The following is a 25,106-nucleotide window of genomic DNA, read 5'->3' as shown; positions in this document are numbered from 1 at the left end:
GAACATAGGTCCCAGTTGGCAATCTTATGTACGGTATGTAATTATATACAGCAAACAGCACCTAGCAACTGGTCACGTTGGCTTTTTTCCCAGTCTGGCGCAGAATGGACAATGAGAGGAGGTGTGTTACCCGTTGCCAAGGGTTACAGTGCATGTGTGTTGTTATTCAGTGCACCATGTGATATGAATAATTATATTTCATTGATGGGAGATTGCAGAACAAACAAGCCAGGTGCAAACCAAGTGGAAAAGACTCTTAATGGAGTGAATGAAAAGCCATGTTTGCGCCCAGAAACTTGATTTGATTTAAAAGCAGACGCGGTTTTTTACGTCTTTATTCTCTGACCGTGAAATCTCTCCTCTGCAGTGACAGCCAAATGTAGTGAAATGAATGAGTTTATGACTGAACCAGTAACCTTGAGCTAGTGAATTGTGGGAGATGTCAGGGGTGTTGGGATTGTTGCGGTCAGTGTTGCAGATTGCTTTTTCATGCAGTAACTTATTCATCCATTTATGTTATAGCGCACATATATCATTTCACTCTTTGTTTTGTGGTCTGCAGATCGCAGAGTGGAAAGAGCAGCTGGATCGCAGTTTGCCGCCCCCTCTGGACCTCATTGAGAACTGGCTATCAGAGGTTGAAAGCTTAATGTCACAGACATTACCTACATCGGCCAGTCACTACAATACAATGTCTATGCTCCAGACTCTGTCTTTATCCTTCAAGGTACGGCCTCACACACCATGGGGGTCATTCCGAGTTGATCACTAGCTGAAAATGTTCGCTGCACAGCGATGATGCAAAAAAAGGCACTTCTGCGCATGCGTATGCGGCGCAATGCGCACGCGCGACGTACTTTCACAACGGCTGAAGTAGTTTTACACAGGGTCTAGCAACGCTTTTCAGTCGCACTGCTTGCTGCAGAGTGATTGACATGAAGTGGGCGTTTGTGGGTGTCAACTGACCGTTTTCAGGGAGTGTTCGGAAAAACGCAGGCGTGCCAGGAAAAACGCAGGCATGGCTGGGCGAACGCAGGGCGTGTTTGTGACGTCAAAACAGGAACCGAACAGTCTGAAGTCATCGCAAGTGCTGAGTAGGTATTGAGCTACTCTAAAACTGCACAAAATAATTATGCCGCCGCTCTGCGATCCTTTTGTTCGCACTTCTGCTAAGCTAAAATACACTCCCAGTGGGAGGCGGCATAGCATTTGCACGGCTGCTAAAAACTGCTAGCGAGCGATCAACTTGGAATGACCCCCCATGTTCTATAGACGTTATGCAGTCACCATATTGCCAATCATGATGTCACTGTTCACAGTGTGGACAGCAGAAGATCAACATTGATGATGACATAGTTAAAATGTCGACATCCGTGTCGACACCCGTTAACATTGACAGAATGTTGGCTTCGGAATTGTCTACGTAGACTCACTCATGGAATCAATGTTTCCTGTATCTTCATGGCAGTTGCGATGGGCTACGCAGCTGCTGAGATGTTGCGATGGCTCCGGTGGGCCTTTCTGTTCTTTCCTGGGCTTCTGCTCCACTTGCGTTTCCTCGCAGTTCTGTAGCGCTACAAATTGTAGCTGCGTAGTCATTAGCGATTGCACCTGAATCAAACCCAGTGTGCTTCTCTTGTAATAAATCTTAGCAGTGAACAGCAGAAGACACGAGGTGGTTTGTAAAATTGTGAACTATGGTATAAAGTTCGTAAATAACTCATTAATAAATTGAAGATGGAATCAGACAGGAGTCATTTTTTAAACAAAATATAAAGCAAAGTGACAGTACCAAATTGAACACACATGTATGTGGCCAAATATCACAGGATTGAGCCTTCAAACTGAAGAGTCAAGTGACTGCACACATAGGTTGATACCAGGGACGTGCAGTTAGGTGAAATTCTCAGGAGGCACTGCTTAGTACCAGAGCCAGATTTACATACAATATATGAGCCAAATGGTTCATGTGGTCATTATACACAGGTGTAACGGTATAAACTCCTGGAAATTTGGTGGGTTTTGATCAGAGATGTGCGGAAAAGATGATCAGGTGAGGCACTGCCTCACCTGTCATAGACTTTTTACTCCAGAGATTTGACTATAAAAATGATTAGAATAATGCAAAGAAAATAGTTTTAACATATTCTTTGTATTTTTCATATACTTTATACAGTCAAAACTCTGGCACAAACGTTAGTATGACAGGAAAGGTTCTGCCTCATCTTTCTCACCCCACCGCACATCACTGGTTGATACAGTAGCTCGCTTTCCGCTTCACATGTGAATACAGGACTGGGTGTGTTTCGTCTTATCGACAGTGTCTAGGTCGACAATGTTTAGGTCGACCACTATAGGTCGACAGTCACTAGGTCGACAAGGATGGAAGGTCGACAGGGTTTCTAGGTCGACATGTGCTAGGTCGACAGGTCTAAAGGTCGACAAGAGGATTTTTTTTTTTTTTTGGTGTCGTTTTCTTCGTAAAGTGACCGGGACCCCAAATTAGTGCACCGCGTCCCCTCGCATGGCTCGCTTCGCTCGCCATGCTTCGGGCATGGTGCCTTCGCTCCGCTACCGCTTCGCTCGGCATACTTTACCGTTCCAATCGTAGTCCGCATGGATCGTTAAGTATGAAAAAATAAAATAAAAAAATGTCGACCTTTGGACCTGTCGACCTAGCACATGTCGACCTAGAAACCCTGTGGACCTTCCATCCATGTCGACCTAGTGACTGTCGACCTATAGTGGTCGACCTAAACATTGTCGACCTAGACACTGTCGATCTTCAGACCGGATCCCTACAGGACTATGGGGTCTATTTACTAAGCCTTGGACGGAGATAAAGTACCGGCCAATCGGCTCCTAACTGTCAAGTTACAGAAATGACAGGAGCTGATTGGCTGGTACTTTATCTCCATCCAAGACTTAATAAATAGATCACTTTATCTGCATGGGACTGCCTTCACCACAGTGCACTAGTTGGCCTAAGATGTTATAGTGGGAATATCTCTCTAGACAGACTTAATTTATATTTTATGTACATTCCTGCACCAAAATACTGTTCTAGGCCTTGCAGTATGGTTTTATTGCTCCTACATAAACCAATGTACCCTTTTGTGCGTTATATTGTGGTTAGCAGGGAAACGGTTGGTATGATTCCATCACCCCTATGTACTAAGCCTTAGAGAGAGATAAAGTGGACAGAGATAAAGTACCAGCCAATCAGCTCCTAGCTGCCATGTTACAGGCTGTGTTTGAAAAGTGACAGGAGCTGATTGGTTGGATACTTTATTTGTGTCCAGTTTAACTCTCTCCACGGCTTAGTACAAAGACCAGTATATGTTGTGTTCTAATCCTCTTGCTTCCTGTGGCTGGGCACTGCTTCCAATTTGATTCTGATTTGTTAATAGTACCGTTCCCTTACATGATGCATATACATGGTTATACTGGCTAATAAAGGGAACTGTAAGTCTAAGAGGGCTCTGTCATGGGTAGTAAAGGGCCCACACTAGATGGGGATGTTTTAAGTGTATTATGCCCAATTTTTTCAGTACTCCAGGAGTTTTGTGGCTATTAAGGCAAATATCATCTTATAGGTTGAGTATCCCTTATCCAAAATGCTTGGGACCAGAGGTATTTTGGATATCGGATTTTTCCGTATTTTGGAATAATTGCATACCATAATGAGATATCATGGTGATGGGACCTAAATCTAAGCACAGAATGTATTTATGTTACATATACACCTTATACACACAGCCTGAAGGTCATTTAATACAATATTATTAATAACTTTGTGTATTAAATAAAGTTTGTGTACATTGAGCCATCAAAAAACAAAGGTTTCACTATCTCACTCTCACTCAAAAAAGCCCGTATTTCGGAATATTCCGTATTTCGGAATATTTGGATATGGGATACAGTGGCGTCACAAGGCGGGTGCGGGGGGTGCGGCCCGCACCCGGGTGTGACACCTGGAGGGGGTGACACCAAATGTCAGCTCCTCCGTAGTGACAGGAGCCAGGTGCTGCAGTGTGAAATTCCGCTACAGCACCCGGCTCCTGTCATAGCAGAGGAGCCGACAGCACACTGAGACCGTCTCTGGGGGAAGCCCAGCATCTCCGGAGATGCTGGGCACGCCCCCAGAGTGACGATACCAGTATCCCCGCGAAGCCACGCCCCCTATCTGTAAGACCACGCCCCCTTTTTTGCCGCGATCGCGGCAGTACATCAGGGGTGCGCACCGGGTGTCACCACACCTGGTGACGCCTTTGATGGGATACTCAACCTGTATCATCTAAAACTTTATGCCCTACCTTTTTTCTCATGGCACTCACCCCCCCATTGTGGTATAGTTGTATATATAAAAATACTTCCACCTATTGCAGTGTTCTAGCCTGGGGATTTCTATTGTGTATCTCAGTGTAGATGTTAAAATTATTGAAATCTCAACTTGTCCTTATCTGGTTTCCTCCAGTGTTATCTGTATGTCAGTTTCTGGTCAGTATGTACAGACGTCCAGTTTCAGCGCACACTGAGGGCCTGATTCCCAGTCGCAAGCAAAGTGGCCGCAACTCAAGTCGCAATTACGTAATCAAAAATACATGCAGGCATCAACCCGTATTCAGAGACTGATAGATCTGTGTGACTGCACTGCCCTATACATCTGCATGCAATAGCAGTCACCATCACTCTCCGCAGGGATCCTGGGTGCAAGACATCTGTCTCAAATCGACGGCTCTTTGCGTACGCCCATCTCTGAATAGCCTGCAATTCTGTCACATGCCAGAACACGCTCGCGGCGAGCTCATGCTAACAGCAGGCGCCCTGTAGCTTTCTGCGCAACTTGGAATCACCCCTAGAGCCACTTAGATGTGTGGAAAGGGATCAGTATGATTTACCTACAGTCAAAATCCTGACGGTCAAAATACCGACGACAACTGACCGATGGTCAAAATACAGACATTTAAAATGTTGACAGGTAAAAAAGTCGACATGAGTTTTTAAAAATAATAATAATTGGTGTGTATGTCGACATGGACACCGTATAAGTGTACCTAGTCCCCGCACATGGCTCGCTGCGCTCGGCACAGTATTATATTCCCCCTCCAGGTCCACTGGGATGGTAATCTATGAACAAGTCGGTTTCAATGAAAAAGATTTTTTTGACCTGTCGACATTTTAAATGTCGGTATTTTGACCATGTCGACATTTTAATGTCGGTATTTTGACCATGTCAGTATTTTGACCTTGTCGGTATTGTGAGCATCGGTCAGTGGTTGTCTGTATTTTGACCATAGGTAAATTGACTTCATACCTGTGGAAATGCTGCATCTCTGACTCCGTCCCAGGGTGTACAAACTTATGTTCTGACCTGTAAAACTGACCATTTGTGATAAGTTCTTTGAGGGTTAGAACAGAGTATTCAACATTCTACAGCAGTGTAAGTGATTTGCCTCTTCATGAAACACCAGAACCTATCCGTACAGGAAAAGAAATACTCCTCTGTGACATCTTATCAAACAGAAGGTCTCATTAAATACTTACCAGTACAGGGGGTGTGCCCCAGAATTACATTCATGAATACAGCAGGTTTACCACCATTGGGCAACATTTTGTGTACTCAAAGTAAAACGCACATCTCTTCATTATAGTGTATATAAAGGCACACACCCAATCCTCCCTAATATCGAACCTGTTTCTTCCAGGCTTTAATGGCTGATGCTGCCTCTCATTGGGAGAGTCTCCAATCATTCAAGAATGTATCCGATGTAGGTATTCTTCTTGTGCCAAATGATAAGACACTGGAGATGAAAGCAAGGTACGTCTAACCTTTCACCTTTTCACTGTACAGTGCTTAGGTGACGTACTACGTTATGTCTATTATGTCATGTCATCTTTTAATGTCTATTATGAGTTGCATTGTTGCAGAATGAGAAGCAGGGTAGAAACCTATATATCGACAGAATACATGCTGTATTCTATAATGAGATTTATAGAGTCATTTTATTGCTAGGGACTTACTTCCAGAGATATCGTATAAGCTTTACTGGCATGTCACCCAGCATGTGTTTAGCAGTGCATCAGTGGGTAACATTTGGGCATTGCCTCAGGCAGCTGTGAAGCCTGGATGGATACTGGGGGATATATTTACTTAAGTGCAGGTATTTTTGCCCATATTTGTATCTTCTAAACGGTGCTAGGTAAATGATAACCTGAATCTGATTGGTTGCTGTGGGAACATCTCCACTTACGGAAACACACACTTGAGTAAATATAGGCGTATGGATGCACATGCATGCCCAACCACTTATAAAGACAACCAGACGGAAGTGTTGGGGAGACAGAAGTGGGGGAACGGAAGGGACTAAACTTCATTGTTCTCCCGCTGTCCAGTAGAGATGTGCGGGTTCACATTTACTCTGATCTTTTCGCCAAACTAGCGCAATTTCGGATTTATCTGTATTTCTCTTATTGACTATCCAAAACACACGAGAGCCAATAGGATGCCGTTTCCGAGATCCGAGTACAACCAAGTAAATCCAAACCCGCACATCTCTCATTTCCATTTGCATTTGTGGATAGAGAACGGCACTGTTGTTAATATCTTTGGTAATTATGGAGATATTTGCTTAAAATATTGACTGTAAAGTTATATTTAAGGATGGAAAAGATATTGGCTGCAAGCTTCAGTGTTCTTCTGGATTACAAGTGCTCCGGGCATTATGTGCTTGCACTCCTGGAAGAAGGTCAACCCAAGATAAAATCATGGAGAGTAAAATATAACTCACAGGAGTCCGTGGAGGCCCTTCTTGTAGATTACAAGGTGAGTAGTGAGCAACTCAGATATATAAGTGATTACATAATAGAAATCAAGAGTTGTACTCTTCTAAGAAGCACTGTTGATCTGGGTACGGGTCGTTGGGTCGACCCAACTTAGGTCAACACATTAGGTCGACCACTGAAGGTTGACGTTGTCTTTAGGTCGACATATACTAGGTCAACAGGTCAAAAGGTTGACATAAGTTTTTTGACTGTTTTTGGTGTCGTTTTCTCCCAAATTAGTGCACCGTGTCCCCTCGCTTCGGGCAAGGTTACTGCAGATTAACGTTCCAATCGTAAACCACGTGGATCGTTAAGTATGAAAAAATCCCCCAAATTAAGAAAAAAAAATGTGAAAAACTCATGCCGACCTTTTGACCTGTCGATCTAGTACATGTTGACCTAATGCATGTTGACCTAAGGGCAATGTCGACCTTTAGTGGTCGACCTAACGACCGTATCCCGTTGGTCTCTATAGTAACACTGGACACACTTGAAAGCAACATATTATAAGTTTGGTGTTTCTAACTATTCTGTGGGCTTAGTCATTTTTTCGCAGAGATCAGGAAAATGGCTCTCATTCCGAGTTGATCGCTCGCTAGCTGCTTTTAGCAGCAGTGCAAACGCTAAGCCGCCGCCCTCTGGGAGTGTATCTTAGCTTAGCAGAAGTGCGATCGAAAGGATTGCAGCGCTGCTACAAAAAAAGATTGTGTAATTTCAGAGCAGCTCCAGACCTACTCCTAGCTAGCGATCACTGCAGACTATTTAGTTCCTGTTTTGACGTCACGAACACGCCCTGCGTTCGGCCAGCCACGCCTATGTTTCCCCAGCCACTCCTGCGTTTTTATCTGACACGCCTGCGTTTTTACACACACTCCCCGGAAACAGTCAGTTACCTCCCAGAAACACCCACTTCCTGTCAATCACTCTGCGGCCAGCAGTGCGATTGAAAAGCGTCGCTAGACCTTGTGTGAAACTGCAATGGCTTTTGTGAAAGTACGTTGCGCGTGCGCATTGCGCCCTATACGCATGTGCAGAAGTGCAGATTTTTTGCCTGATCGCTGCGCTGCGAACGAAAGCAGCTAGCAATCAACTCGGAATGAGGGCCAATGTCTCCTTAACCACTGGGGCCCACTCTGCTTATTTATTAACACATTAATAGGTTCGAAAATGCAATAGAAGCATAGGAACCAATCAGCAATGACCTTCTATCTGTTTCATACAAGTTAGACGGTATCCGGACTCTAGGTCGACACGCATTAGGTCTACATTGAGTAGTTCGAAACAGGAAATAGGTTGACACGGCCATTAGGGCGACTTGAACAAGGTCAATATGGAAAAGGTCGACATAAGTTTTTCACAATTTCGTTTTTGCATTTTTTTAGCTTTTTCATACTTTACGATCCACATGGATTACAGTTGGGAGCGGTAACCTTGCCCGCAGCATGGCGAGCGAAGCGAGGGAACACGGTGCACTAATTGGGGTTCCCGTCACTTTACGAAGAAAACAACACCAAAAAAACATAAACTCATGTCAACCCTTTTCCATGTCAACCTTATCCAGGTCGACCTAATGGTCATGTCGACATATTTCCTGTGTCGACCTAGTCACTGTCGAACAATAATGTGTGTCGACATAGACACTGTCGACCCTGAGTCCCATACCCAGTTAGACAATGAACGCAATTCTATGATTGATGGGGGTCATTCTGACCCGTTCGCTCGCTGCTGTTTGTCGCAGCCGAGTGAACTGGTCTCTACTGCAAGTGCGCCGGCGCCGTAGTGCGCCGGCGCATGCCAGACGGCCGAAGGCCGTAGCAGGGCTGCGATCGCCTCTGCCTGTTTGACAGGCAGAGGCGATCGCTGAGCGGGAGGGGGCGGAACGGCGGCATTTGTCCGCCGCTTCGTAGGAGCGGTCTGGCCAACGCAGGCGTGGCCGGACTGGACGGGGGGAGGGCTGCAGCGGCTACGTGACGTCACACGCAGCCGCTGCGGGCCGGGGAGCGATGAGTAGCTACCGGCCAGCACGCTAAAGCTGCGCTGGTCGGGAGCTACTCTTGAAGTGCAAAGGCATCGCCGCTGTGCGCTGCCTTTGCACTTCTGCGGGGGAGGGGGGGGGGCCGTACTGACATGCGGGGCGGGATAGCCATGTGCTGGGCGTCCCCCTGCATGTCAGTGTGCATGATCGTAGCTGTGCTAAATTTAGCACAGCTATGATCAACTCGGAATGACCCCCGATATTCCTACAGATTTGTACCTCTGAAACGTACTGACCCAGAATGTCTGGGAGATACCACGATTTTGAGACATTCTCCTATACCTCTGGGATCGACCTTCCGTATCCTGCTCACTGTCCCACATAAGTGTGAATGACGGGGGCGGATGACGTGATTTGTGTCGCAATGACGCCAATCACCTATTGCCTGTACTTCCCCCGTCTGTGAATTATGCTCTGAACTAGGTCTAGGTTAATTATTTGGTCAGAATATGGGATCATTGGGGCTTGGTTTAGTGGTGTCCCATTATTTGCTCATGAATACCTTCCGCATCAAGGTTTAAATATTGACACTGGAGAATTTATCAGTAGTCCGCACCTACATATTATCTGCATAAGAAGCACTGACCTTAAAGAAACACGTCCGGCTTCGCATTTTAGAGACGCGTTCTGCAGACTCTACAGTGGATATTAATACCATGTTAATCACTGAGGGCAATTTAAACATTTTTTTTAAATTATATTAGTAATATCTATACAGATCTGTCCACATGACTTGTTTTCCACAGTCTGCCACCGTCTTTCCCCACTTGTTTTACAATGTAATTGCCTGGGTTAAATGAATTCACTGAGATGATGTCATACAGGTAATTTAAAATACATCATCTACAGTAATTCTTCAAAATTTGAATAACTTGTTTATATGAGGAACCCGGAGAGAATGTTGCAAAAGTGTTTTAGGGGGAGATATACAGATGTGTCCTATTACATCTTTGTTCCGTGCGCTACAAGTCGCGTTACACATAACTCGTGAGTGCCGTGTGGCTCAGTAGCGCCAAGGGTCTTTTTTGCGCTTTTTCCCCGCAGAAATGTGTCTTAGATGCAATGTAATGTCTTAGATGCGTCCTGCACAAGCATTCTTCTGCTGATTAAAATGATATGCGGCATGCCTATATTCTGTGTGTGACTGTGACTGTATTTGCATACAACATGCTATGCTACAATGTTTTCATGGAAAACACTGTAACGTGGTATTTCGGATGCAGATACAGCACGCTATCTGGGCGCATGTTCTGGGCGACTTAGACGCATTTTCGCAAAAATTTAAGAAATCGCTCCTCTGTATCCAAAATTGCTTCTGCACCCACCTCAGAATCGGGTCCTTCATACTAAAAATCTGTGTTTTAGAAAATAGCGTGATATCAAATTTATAGCGCTTCTCTGTCATGTTCTCAAACTATTGCATATGCAATGGGGGGCAAAGAAACTAGCACTTTCTATTTCAAATCAATTACAGGGGTTATATAATAGTTTCCGAGATGATGGAACCGGCGTGATTAAGGCAAGTTCGCCATTAAATTTATTTAAAGCGTCAATCAAAGGCTGGTTTTGCCTTATAACTAATTGCCTCTTTACATTTACTGTACTGGCGAACTAGTTTTAAGTTTCTTTTTATTGCAGTACAAAGAATGAGCCCTGGAAGTTGATATACAATTTGTGCATATATTGATGGCACCCACAGGCTAGTGGGTGTTAGCAGGATTACTGGTTTGTGTAAGTGGGCAATGGGTTCATTCTGCTTACGGAGCAAGTAGGGTCTTTGTGTCACTGGTCAGATCACATGTGCGTAATATATGGTATTTATGTTCTACCTTATGTTAGAGGTATCATTGGCTGGTGCAGGCTGGGAGTGGAATACTGTAAGCTTGCCTTGGTACAGGTTTTTATATGTCATATTAGAATCTGGCTGTGGCAGAGCTGGATTAACGGTGGGGTGGAAGGGGCGGTCGTCCCAGGGCCCCCACACAAGTGGGGCCCCCACACACTGTCCTCACAACTGCAAAAAACATCTGAGTAGGAGTACAGCATTTACCTGTCTCCTCTCCGTCCTCCTCGGCAGCTGATACGTTCAATTACAGCTGCGGCCGCCGAGGAGCTTCACTCACTGCAGTGTGAAGTCTTGCGAGATTTGACATTATCTTGCGAGACTTCACACTGCTGTGAGTGAAGCTCCTCGGCGGCCGCAGCAGTAAAGGAACAGCTCAGTAATGGCCCCACAAATTTGTTGCCATGGGGCCCCCACAGAACTTAATCCGGACCTGGGCTGTTGTATGGGTTCAGCTTTATGATCTCCCATGGCTGGTTGTCCTTGTAAGTTTGAGTTTGTCTCTAGTTCATGTCTCTAATTTTATGTCTCTAGGAATTTATTGAACAGAAACAGTTCATGGTTCACCTTGAAACCGCTTTCCAAAAATTCAAAGAACTTCATAACCAGCTGCTGACAACGGAAGGATATTGTAAGTAAATGCTCAGTTCAGCAATTATTTTCTTTTGAATTTGAATTTTATTGTTATTTAATCAAAAATACAAAGAATCTGTAAATTATAGCGTTACGTTACACACATATATGCATTAACAAGAATATGTCTGCAATATTAAAATATCTTTTACATCATCGTAAAGTAAAAATTATTTTATATTTACATAGAAATCCAACTACTGAATATTTAAACCCCTTTCAGACTGCCTGAGGCGGGCCGCACTCAGGAGCCTGACACGGGAGCCCAGTGTGCGACCCCCCCTCAGGCGCCCCGCCGCCGCTGTAAGCAACCCAGCATATTGCCGGGTTGGTGACGTCAGCGATGACGCAGCAGGGTCGGCGCTTGAAGATCACATGATCTCCAATCGCCGTCAGTCAACACACAGTGAACGGTAAACGTGTCGCATCGACCTGGCTCCCATTCACACCGCACAGCGAGCCGGGTTGAACACGTGTTCAACCCTGCTCGCTACCCGAGTTGGAATACCGGGTCGGTCGACCCAGTATTTCAACCCTGGCACCTGTCAGACAGCACATGAACACGGGTCATGTGTGTTCATGTGCCAATAACCCGTGTTCATAGCTGGCGGTCTGAAAGGGGTATTACTCAGGTGTGAAGTATGCAAAGGAAAAATAGTTTCCTTATAATGCTTAATTAATAGTAGCTTTTACATAACATGTAGAATTATGAATATTAAAATTCACTCTTTTATATTGTCAAAACATATATACTGTAGATTTCTCTTAAACTTTCTATCGGCCGATGCCGGACTGCATGATATCATTGCACGATAACCTTACCAACTAAATATGAACTAACTTAACTTATCTAGAAATAACGACACAGACCAGGGAAATGCCATTAAAATCGGTCAACTGTTATTTATTTATAATACTAAAACTAAGTATGGTGGCAATAAGAAAGAACGGCCAGATCATCAGTGACATTACGACTTATTGCCGCTACGCATGTCCACGACATGACTTAATTTATCTCAATGGCTACGCCAATAAATGCCGAGTCTCCAACTCTCTCCCCAATACACCATAATAGTGCCGGCCAGACAGCCAAGCCCAATGACCCCCGGTAAGGAGGGCCAGAGTATACAATGTATTGGGCAAAGAGCGCACCTCCAAACAGCTGCGCAATAGCCACTGTAACTGCCGTTCTTTCCCGCCACCTATATAGGTTGACAAACCCCAACCAGCAAAGAAAAAAAAAAATGCGTGGGGAAAAAAAGGTGACTCGGGAAAGGAGGGTGGGAAAATCCGGAGAGAAAGAGGCAGATGGAACTCCTGCCTCACACAAAATGTCCACTAGCTCCTCCCTAACACTCCTATTATTCTAATTAAAATCCTGCCCCCCAAACCTATTAACTGTTTAATAACCTAACCAAACTGTGCAAGGCACATACAATCCTACAGCCTTGAAGTTTACGATCGCTTGCGCTTATTTGCACTCGCTCTTCATTCTCTTGTAAACAATATGTAATTAAGAAGCCAAAATTATTTATTTATATTTAAAAAAATAAAAAAAAAAAAAATAAAAATAAAAATAAATATATATATATATATATATATATATATATATATATAAAAAATGTTTAAAAAAAAAAGGCAAACAGCTTCCTTTGTCTTCCAGTCTACAGCAATTCATATGTATCACTTACATCAGTGGTTCCCAAGCTGCTTTTGGGCTCTTGCAGGGGTGCCCTGGTTTGGTGGTCCAGGACCAATTCAAATTATTTATGGTCCGTGTATTAGGCAAAACCAGTGCTGGTAGCTTCCAGTTGTAGAATATGTGGACAAACAAAGCAAATCCTTGTCCTTATCACATAACTGACCCTAAGGGTGACATATAATTATAAACACAATTTACTTAATTTATTATGGTTTCTGAATTTCACATTAAGAAACTTTTGATCTCGGCCATTTTTTTTTTTAAAGGGGCAATCACTTACAAGGGCATTGCCTTGTAAGTTGATGCTCCTTTAAAAAAACATCTGAGATAGGCTGGCAACACGCACCTCCAGCGATCTAATGATTATAGACACCATCCCGCCGATGGTGTCTATAATCATTAGGTCTTCCATTTTTAATGATATATTTTCTAACAAACACACGCAGACAGGGGGAACGTTAAAGAGCAAAAATGAATAACTGAGCACTTAGGGAGAGTTGGTGATAACTACAGGTATGCTCAAATATTTAACACCTGTCATCTACTGCACAGGATATTTGGTATATGTCAGCGGTTCCCAAACTTTTTTGAATCACGGTGCCCTAGAGTATAAGAATTTTTTTCACGGCACGCCTAGGCCAAAAGTTTCTTATTGAGAAATTTAGAAAAATATATTAAATTAATTAAATTATGTTTATATGTTATACTTTGGTTCAATTATGTGGTGAGGAACAAGATTTGCTTCTGTTTGTCCACATGTTTTATGATTGGCAGCTACAAGCACTGGTTTTGCCTATTACATTGACAATAAATAGTTTGAATTGGTCCTGGACCACCAACCAGAGGCACCCCTGCAAGTGTCTTGCGGCATCTCAGGGTGGCGCGGCACACAGTTTGAGGACCACTGGAATACGGTGTAGTTCCTCTGGAGAGTCTCAAGCAAAGCGGCACATAATGACAAATTGGAAGATGTAGATCACATCACCAGTATACAGTCCTTTAGTTTTTCTTAATGTATTTATGTTTTTATTAATCAGTGGATGACCCCGAAATCAATCAATCAAAACAGTATGAAGCGATAGAATTGAAGTATAAAACATTTCTGTCATTGGTCTTTGACACAAGATCTACTTTGGAAAAAGTTCTAACCTGCTGGACTCAGTTTGAGAACAATATAAACCTCATAACTGCTTGGTTGGATGAGCAACAGAAGATCTCTCTTGTTAATGTAAGTGCTTCCTACTGTTGTGTGAAAGCTTAAGTTTGTTTTGTATATTTTTAAAGGCTAACTAGTGCAAAGTTCTGCATAGTTTAACAAAAGAAAGCTACAAGGCAACCGGTAAAACACAAAACTAGAGTATAAGAGTAAGAGCATGTATGGTAGTTTTCTTTCATTGCTTGGTATAGTCTTAAATTGGGTACTCACGGAGCGATATTCTAAGCAATCTGACTAGATTGCTTAGAATATCAGCATTATCGCTCCGTGTGTAGCCCCTACAGCGATAGCGATGCGCAGCCCCGCGCATCACTATCGCTGCTGCTAGATTGGCCTGAATTCAGGCCAATCTAGCGGGTCGCTCACTTCACCCGCTGGGTGAAGTGAGCGCCCCCCCGTCTCCACCTGCACGCTCAGCACACATCGCGCTGTGCTGAGCGGCGGGAGAGATGTGTGCTGAGCGATTCGCACACATCTCAGCACACATCTCTCCCGCCGCTCTGGTTTTGAATCATCTGAAAACTGTGACTGGCCCCCAACTGGACCTCCTGCAGTTCGCCTATCGCTCGAATCGGTGTGTCAAGGATGCAGTCAACCTGGGCCTGCACTACATTCTACAGCACCTAGACATTCCCGGTACCTACGCGAGGGTCCTGTTTGTCGATTTCAGCTCGGCCTTCAATACAATCGTCCCCAGCATCCTCCACCCCAAATTACTTCGCCTAGGGGTCCCAGAAGCTACCTGTTCCTGGATAATAGACTTCCTGACAGATAGGACACAGGTGGTGAAAGCGGGGGAATTCACCTCTCAAGCGCGGTCCATCAGTACAGGGGCCCCTCAGGGCTGTGTCCTCTCACCCCTGCTCTTCTCCCTGTACACAAATGACTGTACCTCAGAGGCGCAATCAGTAAGGATCATCAAATTCGCCGATGACACCACCGTCATCGGCCTCATCAAGGATGGGGACGAATCGGCCTATAGACGGGAAGTAGACCGGCTGACCCAGTGGTGCATCCACAACAACCTTGACCTCAACCCCCTCAAAACTGTCGAGATGATAGTGGACTTCAGGAAGAAGTCATCTAGTGCACCTCCGCTAACGATTGCTGACAGTGTGGTATCGCTAGTGGACTCCTTCAAGTTTCTAGGGACCACAATCTCCATGGACCTTAAATGGGGGTCCAACACTGACGCCACTGTTGGGAAAGCGCAGCAGAGGTTGTTCTTCCTCAGGCAACTAAGGAAGTTCAACATCCCACAGAAGCTCCTGCTCCTCTTCTACTCCGCGATTGTGGAGTCGGTACTGTGCTCCTCGATACTCGTATGGTACAGCTCCGCCAGCGCGAGGGACAGATGCAGGCTCCAAAAGGTGGTCAGAACCGCAGAGAAGATCATCGGGGCCGACCTTCCCTCAGTCCAGGACCTGTACTTGTCCAGAGCTAAAAAGCGGGCAATGAAGATAGTAAAAGACCAGCTACACCCCGGCCACAGCATGTTTAACTTGCTTCCTTCAGGCAGGCGTTACAGGGCTGTCCCCGCCAGATCCACCAGAAGCCTCAAAAGTTTCTTTCCCCAAGCTGTCCGCCTGCTGAACTCCTGAACATTGACTGACTAGACGTACATGTGACTCACTTGTGTCCCTACGGTATACCTATCTGTGTAACTTTACTTGCCCCCCCCCCCCCCCCCCCCACACACACACACACACACACACACACACACACACACACACACACACACACACACACACACACACACACACACACACACACCTGCTTACCTGTTACCTACTTGGCTGTTGTATAGCAAACCGAAGACAAATTCCTAGTATACGTAAGTATACCTGGCCAATAAAGCTGATTCTGATTCTGATTACAGGCACGGCGCCGTGACTTCGTATTATACTAAAATACTATTATACAGAAAAAAATAAAATAGAGTTTTTACTCACTGGGGGAGATTCAATTGTTTGAAAAGTCAGTTGCGTGTCTGTTTTTTCCTATCTAATAGACAGGGAAAAACAGACACCCAACCGACTTTTCAAACATTTGAATGCCCCCCAATATGTCTAATGCCAGTAGCGTGCTCAGTGCTAATGCTTAACTCCTCCTTGTGTGTGTGTGTGTGTGTGTGTGTGTGTTTCTCTGAAAACTGCTTTTGCATTTTCCATTTTGTATTACTACTGAAATGTATTTCATTCTAAGTAATAAGCAGGACTAATGCTTAACATTAACTCGTTTTCAATTTCATCTGTCTCTGGGTGTACTTTGTATGTTTTTATATGTTTAGTCTATCTACATATATTCAGATGTAATAGGTATAATAAGCAGTAAAAAAAAGTGTTATATTGAAAGATGTAAAATATAACATATCAAAGCCTAGTAACTTTGGATTGTTTATGTTAGACCGCATAAAAACATGGTTGATCAAGGTTTCTAATACATAGCAAAGTTTCACAGTCCTAATATAATATGCAGGGTTCATTTTTTTTAATTAAATTAAAACATTAATGCAAAAAACACTGGCTTAAACACCCCCCCCCCCCCCCCCCCCCAATTTTTTTTTTATTTAACTGTGTTTTTCCAACTAGTTCTATAACCAACAATTATGTGATCCTTTGAAAACAGCCTATGTTCCAAACATTAGTAAAATATACCTTCCTTGCCGCTCTAGTAGGGCTAAAAGAATGATGATGCACATCACATCAGTGAGAGAACATAAATGGTAAATACATTCTACATAAATCACATAATCATAAACATCTCTAAAATAAAGACACAGAGGGTGAGACCTATCAAACCTTTGAGGCAGGAGATGTATCAATCCTTTGAGAGAGATAAAGTGGAAAAGTTGCCCAAATAAACCAATCTGCTTCTAACTGTCATTTCATAGACTGTGCTAGATAAGTGACAGAAGCTCTATGTGCAAATGTAGTATCACTTATCAGATGGCACCTCTCCAAATATATGGGTTGACAAATATAATACATATTAATCCAGAGGAAGAGATGAATAAAAACAAATACGTCCCTTAATCAATGGATCAATCTCAAAGTTTCCTGTATCATAAAGACATTGTTCAGGTATCGTGAAACTTCCACCACTCAATCCTCAATTTTCACTCCCCAAATTCCAATATGTGGGATGATATATCAGCAATCATGGAAAACATGGAATGAACAAAAGTGGCATAGCATAATACTGTTTTAAAAAATCATACACAGATAAAACAAACACATACAGGGATATATTTTACAAATCCCAAAGGAGCACAATATAAGGCAATCCTATAGTAGTGAGGAGTGGTAATTATCAACTGCCTTAAGACGTGGCAAAGGACATTTCTTAATTAGAGTGTGATGTTATCACCAGAGAGCATCCCAGGTCAGTGCTCTGGATCCTTCAAACAGCTCCTCCAATACTGGTGTCAGATCGTCTTATTTAACACCAAAGCTTTTCAACCCGCTCTGAGGTCTTTATCAAGGTGCCTTCTGAGAATTAAATTTTTCTGTCGGATATTACTGTTTTCAGTGACTTGGATACAACATCAGATCTGCTGGGCGGGTTGGGTAAGCGTGACTGACGGTCAAAAGACCGCCGGTCACCATAGCGACGGTGGAATCCCGGCCTGCAGATGCCCGGCAGGGAGGTGGGGCGAGCAGGACGAAGCCCCTTCCGGGCTCGGTGGCGAGCTGCACTCACCACAGGTTATATTGCCACTCTACGGGTGTCGTGAACACCAGGGAGTGGGAGTAGTCCCTATTAGTCGGCATGCGGACTGTTGGGACTGTAAGGGGGCGGGATTCCGGTGTTGGTCTTGTAGCTACCTCCCCTGCTGGGCATATAGAATTGTATTTAGTGCTTCTGAGCTTATGTCTTTCCAAGGGCTAAAAAAATAAGCCACTCTCCTTTTACGTGCCGTTCAGCTGAATTAGCAAAATTCAGCGATCGTGCAGATGTTGCGATAAACCTGATGTTTATCGCAACATCTCTAGTATCCTTGAATCTTGCAACTTCGCCCATATTCACAGGCAGCAAACTGATTTAAGATAATTTATTAAGAGCAGCATGTTCTCTTCTATTGCACAACAGACTTTCCCTGTGCACACCATGACCTCTCAGTCTCTGTTTATTGATTGCATATTTTTTAAACAAAACTGAGGTAAAGGTCATAAGAATAATGGCTAAAGAATTTTCTCAGCAATTTAGTTTCATGTTGCTATGACAGATAAGAAACAGGTAATCCACACAATGGCCGTTATCTGCTATATTAATATACTGTACATCCTGGCTATTTTTTGGGCAGAAGTGAGTAATATTTTGGTGTACAAATTCAGGTTCCCACGGAGATTCTGTCCAAATGGAGATCTGTGAATAAATCTTTAAACAGAGACGGCAATTTCCTGATTGAGAGGACCGAACAGAAGGTGGCTTCCAAGTTATCTCACAGGCTGAAATCCTTGAACAGGCGATGGACTAAATATGTATGTTTCTTGGGACTGTATGGTTGTCAGTAAGAGGGTGGGAGACAAGCTGTGCAACTGATGTATAATTTGTCAATGTGATTTTATTAATGTTTTTCGCTTTAACTGGTACAATTCTGATACCATACTATGAGCTAAATATTTAGAGGAAGATGTCCTTAAAGTGTAAAGTTTTATAATAGGAGAGAGAAGGTTTAGTTTCACATTGGAGGCATTTGGGGAGGGGTGGAGTGGGCTTGTGAGGTTAGCATGTGGTGATCCCAAGCACTGTCAGGTGGCAAAGTATTGTCTGTGACTTTTTCTCTTATGTAATAACATTTCCACTTCAGGTGAAGCAGTATGAGGAACTGAAGGAGGAGCGAAGTGGTAACAAAACTCATCAAGATGTGTGTGATGACAAAAACAAGGTGGGTTCTATAAGCAGATGTCTGTTACACGTATGAATAACACAAATACTGAAACATTCGTATAGAGATAATTTAATAATAAGTAAAGACAGAAATCAATAAGTGCTGTTCAAAATTAATTGCTTTATTGAAAAAAACAGTATGGTGGTGGTAGAAAGAATGGGCAGCTATTAAATGACCACTTGTCTTACGCAAGATGACAACCACAACTTGCAAAGGAGAAGTACCCCTTTCACCGCTGCAAGTGAGAGGTATCCGACACCCATACCTATACATACAGTGTAAGATCCATTCAACCTACTGACTCCAGTAGGGAATAATCAGCCTACCCTATGTATTGAAGTGGAGCGTATCTCTGTATACAGCAAGTTGGCCACTGCATTGCCATTCTTTCTCGACTAGTAAAGCTGACAAATACAAGACACAAAAGGAGAGGGAGGGAAATCAGAAGAAAAGGGCCAGGATTACCGTGGAGCCTCACAGAAAGATTGTCGGCACCAGGGCAACCATCAGAAGGGGACTGTGGGGACTAGTGTCCTGGGCCCTTACAGACATGGTGGCCCACCTCTGGCTCCCACTGCCAATACTAGGAGAGCTGCACCGAGCTGTGAAACAGTGGGCTGATACACAGGGAGGACTTCTTAAAACAAGCTTTCCCTGCGTACCAGCTCTCTCTAAAGAGTTCCTGTAGGTCCGCAACGCTACACCTATATGTAACATCACAATGTATGACATCACATAGGGGTGAAGCGGTGCGGCAGAATCTTTTTTTGGGGGGAGGGGCCCTGTCTATTTTGTCAGCCCCGGGCCCCACAATTTCTGATGTCAGCCCTGGTCAGCACTGGTGCATTTTGTGGAGCATTCCAGAATCAAGATTTCAATTTTTGGTGTCAGATTATTGTAATGACATAAAAGTGGTGTAGATGGTATGGATGGGGCATTTGCAGAGGCATTCCGAGCCATACTCCATCACTCCCATGCCTCAAACGAATGTGAGTTCTGCCTCGGCTCAGAACCGACAAAGATTGGGCCTTGCTCTGTAATTAAAAAAGGACAATTCAGTTTCCATGCACAGTAATAAAAAAAAAGTAAAAACAGGCAGAGAACAATATAACCTCTCTCTTATTAAATTATTTATATTTTATGTTTTACAAATAGAATATTTACATTTTGCGTATAGGTTGTGGCCTCTTATTGAGTGTCAATTACCATAAAAGTATTGTTTAAAAAAAACATAATTATATCTGGTTATAGAATCCTGTTTTTATTTGTTTCAATTGTATCTGGAGGTCTAGAACTGGGGTTATAACAAGGAATTTACATGACTTGAAGATGTTGACCCCCCAGATTAATAATCTTTTTTTTTTAGGCGCTAGCGTCCAAATTGGATTTTGTCCATGACCCTACGGAACAGCATTTGCCCGAACAAGACATAAAACGAAACTTTGAGAGTTCAAAAAGTGACCTAGAAACATATATTACGAGAGCCATGAGCCTTCTAGGACAGAGAGTTACCCCGGAGGAGTTCATTTCACAGTATGAGGTTTGTGTTCTATTCACTGCCGTTATTGGGTTTCTGTTTTACAATTTATGTCTTAGCGTTAATTCCTGACATGATTTGGTTACCATGTTATTAGAAATAATCTCATTTTAGTTGCCTGGCAGTAGGAATATTCAGAATGTTCTGCCTTGTTTCTATGGCCCTCATTCCGAGTTGATCGGTCGCAAGGCGATTTTAGCAGAGTTACACACGCTAAGCCGCCGCCTACTGGGAGTGAATCTTAGCTTCTTAAAATTGCGACCGATGTATTCGCAATATTGCGATTACTAACTACTTAGCAGTTTCAGAGTAGCTCCAGACTTACTCTGCCTGTGCGATCAGTTCAGTGCTTGTCGTTCCTGGTTGACGTCACAAACACACCCAGCGTTCGCCCAGGCACTCCCACCGTTTCCCCGGCCACTCCTGCGTTTTTTCCGGAAACGGTAGCGTTTTCAGCCACACGCCCCTGAAACGCCGTGTTTCCGCCCAGTAACACCCATTTCCTGTCAATCACATTACGATCGCCGGAGCGAAGAAAAAGCCGTGAGTAAAAATACTTTCATCATAGTAAAGTTACTTGGCGCAGTCGCAGTGCGAACATTGCGCATGCGTACTAAGCTGATTTTCACTGCGATGCGATGAAAAATACCGAGCGAACAACTCGGAATGAGGGCCTATGTAAGAGCCACACAAAGACGAGGTACGGGTTATCAAAGAACAGTGACAGGGATGGAGACTTCTCTTTTCAATTTAGATTAAAACACTTGGGCTGCTGCCTTTGTTCTCAGATGCTTCTTTGTTTGTAAAAATATGTCATTCCATATTCACTAAAAGTAATAAAAAAAGATAAACATTTTATTTTTCGTAGGAAGAAATGGATTGATGTTTGCAAACCATATGCTTTGCAAGTTATCTCTTAAAGATTATGGCCCAAATGTATTAAGCCTTCAAAAGTGATAAAGTGGGGACTCATAAAGAGTGATATAGGGGTCTGTTTACTAAGTCTTGGATGGAGATAAAGTTGACTGATAAAGTACCAGCCAATTGGCGTCTACCTGCCATGCCACAGGCTAAGTTTGAAAAATGACAGGAGCTGGTTGGTTGGTACTTTCTCTCCATACACTTTGTCTCCATCCAAGGCTTAGTAAATAAACATAAAAATACCAGCCAATCAGCTTCCTAACTGCCGTGTTATAGACTGTGTTTGAAAAATGACAGGAGCTGGTTGGCTGGTCATTTATCGCTCTTTATGAGTCTCCACTTTATCACTTTTTAAGGTCAATACATTTGAGCCATAGATATGATTGTTATTATTAATCTTACATTGCATCCAAAAAGTATTCACAGCCCTTCACTTTTTTCACATTCTGTTATGTTACAGCCTTAATTGAAAATGGAATAAATTCATTTTTTCCCTCAAAATTCTACACGCAATAGCCCATAATGACAACCAACGTGAAAGAGGTTTTTTTTTTAAAGTTTTTTCAAATTTATTAAAAATAAAAAGACTAAGAAATCACATGTACATAAGTATTCACAGCCTTTGCTATGAAGTTCAAAATTGAGCTCCGGTGCATCCCGTTTCCACTGATCATCCTACAACTTAATTGGAGTCCACCTGTGGTAACTTCAGTTGATTGGACATGATTCGGAAAGGTACACATCTGTCTATATAAGGTCCCACACTTGGCGGTGCATGTCTGAGCACAAACCACTCATGAAGTCAAAGGAATTCTCTGTAGACCTCCTTGTCTTGAGGCACAAATCTGGGGAAGGGTACTGAAAAATATCTACTGCTTGAAGGTCCCAATGAGCACAGTGGCCTCCATCATCCGTAAATGGAAGAAGTTCAGAACCACCAGGACTCTTCCTAGAGCTGTCCGGCTGTCTAATCTGAGCGATCGGGGGAGAAGGGCCCTAGTCAGGGAGGTGACCAAGAACCCGATGGTCACTCTATCAGAGCTACAGCATTCTTCTGTGGAGAGAGGAGAACCTTCCAGAAGGACAACTATCTCTGCAGCAATCCACCAGTCAGGCCTGTATGTTAGAGTGGCCAGACAAAAGCTACTCCTTAGTAAAAAAGCACATGGCAGCCCGCCTGGAGTTTGCTAAAATGCACCTGTGGGACTCTCACACCGTGAGAAACAAAATTCTCTGGTCTGATGAGACAAAGATTGAACTCTTTGGTGTGATTGCCAGGCGTCATGTTTGGAGGAACCCAGGCACCACTCATCACCAGGCCAATACCATCCCTACAGTGAAGCATGGTGGTGGCAGCATTATGCTGTGGGGATGTTTTTCAGCAGCAGGAACTGGGAGACTAGTCAGGATAGAGGGAAATATGAATGCAGCAATGTACAGAAACACCCTGGATGAAAACCTGCTCCAGAGCGCTCTTGAACTCAGACTGGGGTGACGGTTCATTTTTCAGCAGGACAACAACCCTAAGCACACAGCCAAGATATCAAAGGAGTGGCTTCAGGACAACTCTGTGAATGTCCTTGAGTGGCCCAGCCAGAGCCCAGACTTGAATCCGATTGAACATCGCTGGAGAGATCTGAAAATGGCTGTGCACCGATGTTTCCCATCCATCCTGACCAGAGAGGTGCTGCAAAGAGGAATGGGTGAAACTGCCCAAACATAGGTGTGCCAAGCTTATGGCATCATATTCAAAAAGACTTGAGGCTGTAATTGTTGCCAAAGGTGCATCAATAAAGTATTGCGGAAAGGCTGTGAATACTATTTACATGTGATTTCTTAGTTTTATATTTGTAATAAAGATACAAAATCTAAAAATAAACCTTCTGCAGCGGGGTACATTGGTTTTCACAGGGAAAAATCGGGGTGTAGAGATGGATCTTGATCTAGGCACCAACAGGCTAAAGTTTAGACTGTCCCAGGATGCATTGGGGCCTCCTCTATAACCCTGCCTCCAGGCACTGTGAGCTCAGCTTCAAGTTGGTGCCCTGCAGAAAAGGTCACTTAACAGGGGGGTATCAGTACGAGATACCGCCGGGCGGGATCCCGGCAGTCAGAATACCGACACCGGGATCCCAACCGGCACAATCCTGACAGGGGGACGAGCGCAACGCAGCCGCTTGCGGGCACGGTGCCTCGCTACGCTCAGCACACTAATTTTATTCTCCCTCTATGGGTGTCGTGGACACCCACAGAGGGAGAATATGTCGGTATTGTGCCGGTCGGGATCCTGGTGTCGGTATCAAGTGGACAGACAAGTGGTAAGGCGATTTGTAAACAATCTGCTCAAGCTGGTTGGAGGCATCAGGAGGAGAGAGATGGAGTGGTAGTTGTAGTGGACTCCATCTCAAAGATAATTTTTTCTAAGGGTAGGAGAGACCAGGGCATGCTTAAACATAGAGGGGTCATTGCATTGAGAGAGAGAGGTTGAACAGGTGGGATAAGATAAGAACAGGCATTGTGAGAGAAGGAGTGGAGAAGGCAGGAGGCTATAGGACCAGGGGGGCAGGTGGAGGCGTAGGTGGAAGGAGTGTAACTGGAGAGAAGGCTGACTGGAGGGGGAGTGTGAGTAGAGACTGGAAAACAAGTGAAGGTGAAGGGTTTCTGGTGGAATGCAATATCCAAATGGATACATTTCATTTTTATTATGAAGTAGGTGCAAAGTTGTGGGAGGTACGAGGCGAAGGAGGAAGTTGAAGGCAATGCATAGATGACAGGGTTTGGAGGTCTGGTGATAAGATTTATGGTGATTTTGGTGATAAGAGTTTTGAATGGGACTGTATGGAGAAGGAAAGGGCAGAGCTATTGGAAAAGATCAGCAAATTGAAGTTGAGGAAGTCCTCATGAAACTGTAATATCCTGAATGTTAGACGTTGGTGGAAAGAATGAGAAAAAGATGAATGTCGTGAACCTCAAATGAGGAGAATGAGGTTATGCTAAGCATGTGCAGAGAAGTTCCTTAAAATATCTAGAGCTCTGCTGGATATTATCCACTGTGTGGATATCCCTTCCTCCAGAACCAAGCCATTGCTTTAAGCTCCAAACTTTCAAGCATTTCCAAAGAAAATCATATACTCAAAAAAAGCCATTTATCACAAGTTATTGTGTGACTAGATCATATACTGTAACACCACTAAGCACTTTTTGCCATTACAGTATGGCTTGACCAATATGCAGTCGGTGGCACCTCATGTAAATTACACCTATTTTCTTAGAGATTATAATTTTGCAAACAGGACCCTCTTATTGTTTGTTGTCTATTAATTCCATAGTCTTATTTTTATTGCTGTTTTTTGTACCTACTTATAAAATGGTATTAAATTAGACAATTCCCCTTATCCACCCAAACTCCATTGACCTAGCCAACCACACCCATCCTCTCACATAAGCATGCTACTTTATGGTGCGGAAATTTATACCATTGGCAGGTATGCAGTTCACAA

General features: G+C 43.7%; 1 protein-coding gene across 2 annotated transcripts in view; it reads left to right on the top strand.

Annotated features, from left to right (window-relative positions):
• SYNE2 (spectrin repeat containing nuclear envelope protein 2) overlaps positions 1 to 25,106 on the top strand; it is a 447,442-nt gene that overhangs the window by 108,145 nt on the left and 314,191 nt on the right. For both annotated transcript variants that reach the window (XM_063947243.1, XM_063947242.1), the window contains exons 12-19: positions 563 to 727; positions 5,709 to 5,821; positions 6,664 to 6,826; positions 11,238 to 11,334; positions 14,076 to 14,266; positions 18,592 to 18,738; positions 19,068 to 19,145; positions 20,515 to 20,688. In XM_063947243.1, the coding sequence (XP_063803313.1) occupies positions 563 to 727; positions 5,709 to 5,821; positions 6,664 to 6,826; positions 11,238 to 11,334; positions 14,076 to 14,266; positions 18,592 to 18,738; positions 19,068 to 19,145; positions 20,515 to 20,688 (1,128 nt within the window). The remainder of the gene's footprint in view (positions 1 to 562; positions 728 to 5,708; positions 5,822 to 6,663; positions 6,827 to 11,237; positions 11,335 to 14,075; positions 14,267 to 18,591; positions 18,739 to 19,067; positions 19,146 to 20,514; positions 20,689 to 25,106) is intronic.

The sequence above is a fragment of the Pseudophryne corroboree genome, chromosome 12, assembly GCF_028390025.1.
Source record: "Pseudophryne corroboree isolate aPseCor3 chromosome 12, aPseCor3.hap2, whole genome shotgun sequence".
Lineage (NCBI taxonomy): Eukaryota > Metazoa > Chordata > Amphibia > Anura > Myobatrachidae > Pseudophryne > Pseudophryne corroboree.
Note: the sequence above shows the minus strand (reverse complement) of the source record. Positions and strands in the feature narration are given on the sequence as shown.